Source organism: Salvia hispanica, chromosome 1, assembly GCF_029641045.1.
Source record: "Salvia hispanica isolate PSC_SH4W2 chromosome 1, Shi_PSC_v1, whole genome shotgun sequence".
Classification (NCBI taxonomy): domain Eukaryota; kingdom Viridiplantae; phylum Streptophyta; class Magnoliopsida; order Lamiales; family Lamiaceae; genus Salvia; species Salvia hispanica.
In genome coordinates, this window is record NC_142692.1 from 62,924,794 (window position 1) to 62,934,119 (window position 9,326).

At 36.3% G+C, this 9,326-nt stretch overlaps 1 protein-coding gene across 1 annotated transcript; it reads right to left on the reverse strand.

Annotated features, from left to right (window-relative positions):
* Positions 1-5,335: 5,335 nt before the first annotated feature.
* On the reverse strand, positions 5,336-8,765 carry LOC125220252 (21 kDa protein-like). Its single transcript, XM_048122410.1, has 2 exons — positions 8,753-8,765; positions 5,336-5,760 (listed from the first exon to the last, which is right to left on the reverse strand). The coding sequence occupies exons 1-2, from the start codon at positions 8,763-8,765 to the stop codon at positions 5,336-5,338; spliced, it is 438 nt and encodes a 145-aa protein (XP_047978367.1).
* Positions 8,766-9,326: the final 561 nt, after the last annotated feature.

Sequence of the window (9,326 nt, forward strand, 5' to 3'; positions counted from 1 at the left end):
ATCTCTCCAAAACAACATCTAGGTGCCTCAGGCAAGCCTCGAAAGAATCTCCATAGACGGTGAAATCATCCATAAAAATTTCTATGCAATCTTCCAGCAAATCTGAGAAAATGCTCATCATGCATCTCTGAAATGTCCCAGGTGCGTTGCATAGACCAAAAGGCATTCTCCGGTAGGCATACGTTCCAAAGGGGCAGGTAAATGTGGTCTTCTCCTGATCCTCTAGGTTGACATAGATTTGAAAATACCATCTGTAACCATCTAGAAAGCAGAAGTATTGTTTTCCCGCTAACCTCTCCAGCATTTGGTCGATGAAGGGTAGTGGGAAATGATCCTTGCGTGTGGCTGCATTGAGTTTCCAGTAGTCTATGCACATTCTCCATCCCGTGACTAACCTTGTGGGCACAAGCTCGTAGCGGTCATTCTTGACTACTTGTATTCCTGATTTCTTAGGCACCATGTGGACAGGACTCACCCATTCACTATCGGGAATAGAGTAAATGATCCCCAGGGCTAGCAGCTTCAATATTTCCTTTAAGACTTCCTCTCTCATATTGGGGTTGAGTTTTCTTTGTGGATCTCGGTATGCCTTGGCTCCTTCTTCCAAACGGATGTGATGCATACATAGGTCGGGGCTGATCCCCACTAGGTCAGACAGAGTCCATCCTATTGCTTTCTGATTCCTCCCCAGCATTTCTAATTGTAACAGCCCGACATTTCTAGGGTATAATAAATACGGCGACTGTTAACTAGGCGAACTTAAGGCGACAAAGTCTTCTTCTTGCCATGCCACATGGTCATTTTCGATGGCCGTTATACACGCGATCTTAATGTGTCATAAACGTCGTCGTATTTGTGTCGCGTCGCCACTTTGGCAGGGTATGCAAGACTGCATAGTTTTATTAGCTCTTAGGTATGATCTCACCATTGTAAGGATACACCAAGTTCAACATATATATATTTTCGTTGGTTTTGTCACTCAGGAAAGTGATATTGCAGTTGTCATCTTGCAACTGAGTTCTAACACGTTCAGTCTGGCCTACTTCTTAGGCACTCTATAATTTCAAGCATAGCTTGAAGTCTCGCACTTCAACGTATATTCGATCATTACTTAAATGTTATTCAAGCTTCATAGGGCTTCTACGTTCGCAACAAAGTTCACAAATTTCACATTTCACTCTCGAAGTGATTCTATACGATACCTTGTACTTCATTGGTCATAGATTATCACCACATGAAACTTCATTCATATATTGCACACTCAAACATGTTTGTCATATAACCCATTTGGTGTTTCATAACAAGCATCGTAAATCGATATATGTGAATAGCAACACTCAGTCAATCAATCATTCATGGAATCGCATTTCATAAATCATGCAGTTCATGCGCATCTACATCACAATCACAATTCGCAACCACATGCGTATCATGCTTTGCCTTTCATAATTTCATAGTCATGAAATTTCAACCACATAGGCACAAAGTTTTGTCGTTCATGGAAGCAACATGTATTTCCTTCAAGTTAATTCTTTAGTTTCGCAGAAGTGATAACAAATCTCGACATCAACCAATACAAGTTCACAATCATACTTCAATATCCATCACATTCAACGCCTTCATGCCTCATTGTTAAAAACAATTTGTATATTCTCGTAATGTCTCCCATTTCATATCTTCACAACATTTTCCAAAAGCCATAGTATTTACTTCCTATTTCCCATAGGAGTTGTTTCGTAGCAGCCAAGTAATCACAATCATATAGGATTTCATTCATCCAAGCACATAAAGTCTAACACATATTTGCCGATTTTCTTTATCGAGAAAAAAAAAATACAAGTTCACTTGCACAACATCATTCATCATTCTTGGCATAGTCGCAATTAGCAAATTCATATCCACGCATATACATCATTTCACACTTCCAAGCAATATTTTCAAAGACGCCATATTAACTTCGATTCCCATTGAAATATTTTCATTTACACCAGAGTAATATTCCCATCGCAATTTCCAACATTTCACAAACTCAAATCAATACTCATCGAGATACTTGTTACCTCATTCTTCGTGGTTGAGCGGAGACGCGTCATGGTGTTGAGTCTTCGACGATTATTATTTAATCATTTTCCCTAAATTTCAAATTTTAAGACAACAAGACTCTTGGGTCCAGAGCGGAAAGAACTGAGGCTCTGATACCAACTGTAACAGCCCGACATTTCTAGGGTATAATAAATACGGCGACTGTTAACTAGGCGAACTTAAGGCGACAAGAATGTAGACTAGGGTTCCATTTAAAGAGATTTGACCAAGCATTTAATGAAGTATCAAGGCAAAAATTCAACGGCTAACTCACGAGAATCAAGATTTAAAAGATATAATAGATTAAGCTCAAAAGTCAAAGGTTTAGCATAACTCCAACAAAACGCATTTTTCCCCAACATTCCAAATCAAAGAAATGGGTTCGAAACAACCAAGATAAAAAGTTTTCCAATAATATTCAGTGGAAGCATTCCAAGAGAAAGCGGAGCCATGTATGAAGACACGACTACACTCAAAACCCAACCATCCATATTATTCGATTCAATCTTCTCAACACCACCGACCGCCCATCGCCGCTCAACCTGCACATAGGGAAAACACATGCAGGGCTGAGTATTTTAACCATACTCAGTGGACTCATGCCAAAACATTTTATAGTTATGCCACCCTTACCATAGTGAACTCGAGGTTTTGCATTTATATAAAGATAAGCATCGAGTATCACAAAATATATCATGGACTGGCCAGTCAAATAATACCTCCCATTTTCTCACCAATCATCATTTCATAGTGCGACGAAAGTGTGGCCACACTATTCGCCCACGAGATCGGCCGACTAGCAAGGACGGCTCCCGATCCCACCGTGTACACAGCCTGGTAGGGTTTGCGGCCCATACTCAGACCCGAATTCGTTTATATAGCCATTGTAGCCTAATGGAGCGTACTCACAATCTAGGCATCAGGCACTCACAATATCCAAAATAATTTATAGGCATGGCATAACAGTTCAATCCACCCTTATTTCTCCAACATCATAAATTTGCACATAGAAGAGAGTTTAGAATAAAGCCCACCTCGATTTCCTTCGAGTTCAACAAAAATGCACTTCCTCTTGATATCCCACCGGGAACGCGAACTATCACCTTTAGTTCATATTTTTCAAATAAGTCTCAAATCATGGATTAAAATTATGCATGATCTCACGTTTCCCTTTTCCCTTCGATTATTTCCAAAATCACAATCAGAATCAATGTACGATTATCATATCGTTTTTATCACACAACAACTCCAGATTTATCATCAAATCGTGACACGCATGAGTGTTTCCCACACACAACACACGCACACACAAACACACATACACGCCTACCGAGGCATGCACACACCCACAAACACACGGTCATACACACACATGCATCCAAATTCACCGATTAATTTCCCCCTTCACTCGTTCTACATGCATGTGGACTCAAGAACACCGATTAATCGGTAGAGGAAGAAAAGATTAATAATAGAAGTACCTTTTCTTGCAAAAACAAACGGTAGAAACAAGTAGAATCTTGATTCTTCAATGAATTCTTGAATTGCAGCTTCAATTCTTCTCCAAAAGATGAAGAATTAATGGAGAAAGTAGAAGAAAAATTTGAGAGAGTGGGAGAGAGAAGAGATCGAAATTTTGGGATGTGGGGGGCGTGATTTAGTGATACTAGGGTTAGGTTTCTCACATGTATTTATAGAGTGCCAACATAATATCCAATAATTAAATAAATCAAGATTTGGAAGATTTGGAGAGATTTGATAGTTGAATCTGGCGTGATTTACTAGGAGAAAAATAGGGGATTTCGAATTCTAGGCTATTAAATTAGCCTATGATTTAATTTGAATATTTCACGGAGTAGAATAAAATATCACGGAGCAAGAATAAAAATAATAAAATCCCCCAATAATAGCCAAAAGTGGCGTGTGATATCAAATTCCTACAAGGAATTTAATATAACTCCTAATTTAATTAGGATATGGTAAGATCTTCTTAGATTTGGCAAGATATGCTAGGATATTTGAATTTATTTATGGAAGAGAATAAACAAGGGATCAAACAAAATAATAAAAATAATCCCTTCTCCCATAATAAGGGAATTTCGAAAATCCCTCTAGACCAATCATAGGTTTCAAAATTTTCATCAATTAAATAGGAATAATCGGACTCTGGATTTAATTTGGATAATTATCCCAATCAATAATTAAATCCAAGAAAAATAGGATTTCTTTCCAATAAATAGGAGGGTCGAAAATTCCACATGATTAAATAATGCTCCTATTAAATTCTCACTCATCCCTTAGGAAAATAATTCACCACAAATATTATTTCCTCCCACATCAAAATATCCACATATTCAGATTTCCACCTCCACTTCACATTTTCCAACGACTTTGACCATTCCACGGCCACGTCATATTTTCCACCAAATTGACTATTCAATAGCCACGTCACATATTCAACATGTTTGACTATTCAACTCAAACTCGACTCCATATCGCAATTAGGTCACAAGAATATTGCAATTTATCACTTATCAATTAATTCCACATATCATAGCATTAAAAGCATTTAATGCAAAAATTTCCACGTCACAAAAATTAGGGTTCGAAAAAGCTGGGCGTTACACTAATAGTTTAACTTCCTGCTCCTGGGTCAGAAGGCTGTTGATTATGACAGGCAGAGATTCGCCTTCTCCTAGGTAAGCATACTTCAGACCCGGAGGAAGATTCTTCAATTCTTTCTTTGGAGGGGGTACTTCAGGGGGTAATGGGTTTTTCTCCATACCTTTCTTGACCAGCTCGTCCAACTCTGGCAACTTTTCCATACTGGCCAGTTGAACTGATTCCTTGGACCTAGGGGATCTTGCCTCACCACAGAAATCCATTATTGCCTTTGTGATTTCTCCGTCAGATAGCCCTTGTTCCATAACTGCTTCACACCATCCTGCAACTTCTTTCCTCATGGGGAATCCAAAATTAAAAATAATTTGAATGCCATAATTATGGGGATAGATTGTAGTAAGTGATTCATCTATTATAAGGACAGATTGAAACTGATTTAAAATAATGCGGAAAATGAAAATAATAATGTACGCATATGTTATACTTTTATGTATAAACTAAAGTTGAGTCATTATCTTTGTGAAATACTGAAAAATAAAATCTAAACACGGCTATTAAACCCTAAAATCATACTCTCGGTAGGCAATTATGAATCAAAACACCTAGTTAATTAAAAAAAAAAAAAAATGGATCATGGCAGCACAGGCCCAGCCTTGTCAACAAGGGTAGCGGTCAAGTCGAGGGCAATGTCGGTGCCATTCTTGACCTGTTCCACCCGGCTGAAGACGTCCACCTTGAGCGGGGTGTTGGAGACGCCCTCACCCTCAAAGCCGTCAGTACAATCTTCCTGGCAGGTGCGGGCGACGGTGATCCACATCAGCACGTTGTCCAGCTGGTAGCGCCCGGTCCCCTTTAGCTGCTGCATCTGCTTCAACGAGTCCCGCATTTTCTGCTCCGCTTGGCTGAAATAGCTGACGCAGTCGCTGAGGGCCGCCCACGCTCGCGGCTCTGGCTGGGCGGTCCGGTTGAGGTTCTCCAAGTACGCGGACATGAACTTGTTACGGCTGAGGCTGAGGCTGATTGCGACCTTCGCCAACCGAGGCAGCTCCTTCTTCACTACATTGGCGTAAGGCTTTAGTGATTGGTAGCACAGCTCCGGGTGCAGTGTGTGCTCGCAATTCACGCGGATGAATTCCGCATTAGATGCGGGAGCGGGAGCGTGGGGCGGACGCAGCGTAGGCAGCCGTGAGAAAGAGGGATAATATTGTTACGAAACGTAGAGATCTCATGCTTGGCTTTTTTGTGTGTTATTGGTAATGAATGGCAGAATTGTTGGTTTGGAAGTTTATATAGAGAGGCAACCAAGGTTCGATTATGCCCTTTGTTATGGTGAAAGTATGAATATTTTGTTTCGGAATCCTTCAAAAATACTCTAAATTTGTTATATTAGGGTCTGGTCTATTGGAGAATCTTGTGTAATTATACAAAATATTATGCTACTATGGCAATGAATTAACGTTTGTTGATGACTTGATTGTGTCTGACTTAATGAGATCTCCACAATTTTGGGTATAAAGTGGTTGATTCTTGTTTCGTATATATGATTTCCATAATTTTTCCATTTTTGTTTGGTAATTTCCTTATTAATAGAATTTTTCAATTTACTTAATCACCTTCAATTCTATACTAATTAAGGAATAGATAATAATTAGTAGTATTTTCTTAATAGTAGTAACTAAAATTATTAAACTCAAATACTCCTTAGTTAGATGTGTGTCCGCTCATAACAAACTTAGGGAACACATACCAACTCATCTTTTCACGCTCCCACACTTCAAAACTCAAATTTTCACATTGGAAATAAAGAACAAGCAGATAACGAGTATTCATCGCAAGATTGAAAACGAGGTCTCCAATCCACACAAACAAATTCTAGGAGTTTATATGTTTTATTTTGCTTTCGTTTGCAAAATGTTTTTATATTTTCTTGAATATTCATTTGACTTTTGCTATGAATATGTACGGGGAAGATACAATGCCTTTTATGATTAATTAGTTTCATTTTTCTACTTAGCTTATGTAGTTATTTCAATTTCTCTTGTGCTTATACGTTTATTTAATTGATCATCTTATGAATGTATATGGATTTTACTACAATAATCGAGAGATAAGTAGTTTAATCTATAAGATTGAGAAATTGATATTTTAATTTCACACACACACACCAATACTAAAAATAAATTTCATACACACCAATACCAATTTATACATAAATGGAGTATGCTATCTTTTTAATTTAAGATCATCCATTAGTGATCTTTACAATTTAAGAATAAAAGTTTATTCAAATTTACTTTATTTTCATATGTATTTATAGTTCTGTCGTACCTTTTTTTTTTAACTATATGTACTATCCATCTCTCTCGCAACTTTCTATTTCTCATATCATAGCTGCCGTAGCTATTTTCGATGACGTTGACAACAGAGAAACTAAAATATTGTTAACAGAAATTTAGATTTCATTGTTTAACCCTTAGACTCCGCCACTTGATCACATTGTCTCGGTTTATCTTTAACTGGTGTTAATACCTGTGCTAACAGAACAAAAGAATTTTAAATAACGAAGATATATTAATTTAAAATAAAGAATATAGTAAAAAAATATAAAAATATATTTAAAGATAAGAACTAATTAAATTAAGTATTTCTTATATTATAAATAATTAAAAATATTATAAATAATAACAAAAAGATATTTGTACTTTTCTCGACCCACTCTCAATGAAACATTTCATATTTTAGCAGATGATTGTATACTATTTTAACATTTGATATGAGTGTAGTAGTATAAAATAAAATACTTTAAATAACAAAAGAGGAGATATGTCGATGAAATAGAATAAGACATAGAAAATAAGAGTTCTACTTAGTTTTTCTAAATATACCAATAATGCTTCAAAAAATATATTTATTGTTGGTGTCCCAACTAAAATTAGAGGACGCAAATGAAAACATCTTGAAAATTTTTTTTATGTAATTTGTCCTTAACTTAAGAACGCTTTACTTTACGTCCTAAATTGATATTATTTTTAAATATTTTCAACACAAAATAATTGTTTTCCAAATTTTGTGTAGTTGAAATTAAATTCTTTGTAGTGTATGTTTCTAAGACTGGAAACATATATCAAGGTATATGTATAATATGGTGTATGTAAAAATCAAATACAAATATTTAAACTATGTTAGCAAATATTTTAACTGCAGAATAATAATTCAAAAAAAATGATACCAATAAATACAATGTTTATTATAATGCAAATATGATTAAAAGAAGCAACCTCAATTTTAAGATCAAAAAAAATTTACTCCGATCACTCTTCATATACAAAAATGAAAAAAAAAAAAAAAGACAAGGTAAAACTAATATGGGATGCAGCGCCTGATGTTTTTGGGTATAGAAACGTATTTAGGATCTATGATGATATTTGTGGGAAAGGTAAAGTAATTACTGCAGCATATTAAAACTGCTTGCAAGATTGCAGCCTTGCAGGAACCGATGGCATTGGGAGAAGAAAGGCTGGATTAATAGCGTCAAAATTTAAATTCTTGAAGTAATACCCTTTTTAATATGGTTGCAACTTTTTTGCTTGCAAATATACAATTTGATTTAAATTAAAAAAAACATTAAATATAAAATTCTATACTACTCCACTATCTGAAATTTATAAAATCCAAACCACTCCATATCATAAAATTAAAGCCCAATTACAATGTTGCGCCTCAATCTTTCTCCCTCTCTCTCTTGAATGACAGATGCCAGCCTCATTTAGGAGGAGTTTTCAGTTCTGTAACCCTAGCCACACTCCCCGCCTCCAATATTTTCTCTTGTATAATGCTCCCTCTTTTATTTTTCTAGTTTACTCTCCCCTTCGGTTGTAATCAACGCTTCTGACATGTCTTTTGTCACCGGTGAATGCAGCAGTGGGTTGAATTCGTAATAAGTATCTCCGGCAGGTAAAGATTAGATTTTTGATGAATCTGGAGATGCAGCCTAGTAGCCGCAGTCGTCCTTCTTCTTTCTCTCTCCTCTTCTTTTTTGTCTTCTCACCTTTCCTCCCCATCTTTTTCACTCTGGATACCTTACTTTCTCGCGGCCAACCGCTGCCTTGCCGCCACCACCCCTCGTCCCTCAGCTTTACCGCCCCCCCACCCGTTGCCGGAGCTGTCGCCACTTTGCTATACTACAATAAAAAATCAAAACTCAGAAAATCAGTACACTAAAATGCAGGTTCAATTAGTGATTTGTTTATCTAAGCATTTAATCTTCTTTGAGAAAACACTATTTTATAATTGTTCCAAATCTTGATTGGGAAGCTATCATTTAATTGGACCAATTTTTTATCCAATTGTTGTCATTTTTCAAAATGACTAAAAGGATAAACAAAATAGCTTTACATTTTCTCTCCAAAAAAGATAAAATTGTCTTTTCATCAAACTGTCACTTTAGATTAGTAAGATTTAAAATTACATTTTGTACGCTAAATAATTCATCTAGAAAATTGTTGAAATCCATGCGCGATCAAAGGATTTTGATTAATTATAATTTTAATGAGACATTTAATTTTGTGAAATTAAATGATATTGCGTCGATCTATGTTCGGAGTAGATGACCGTGGTATATT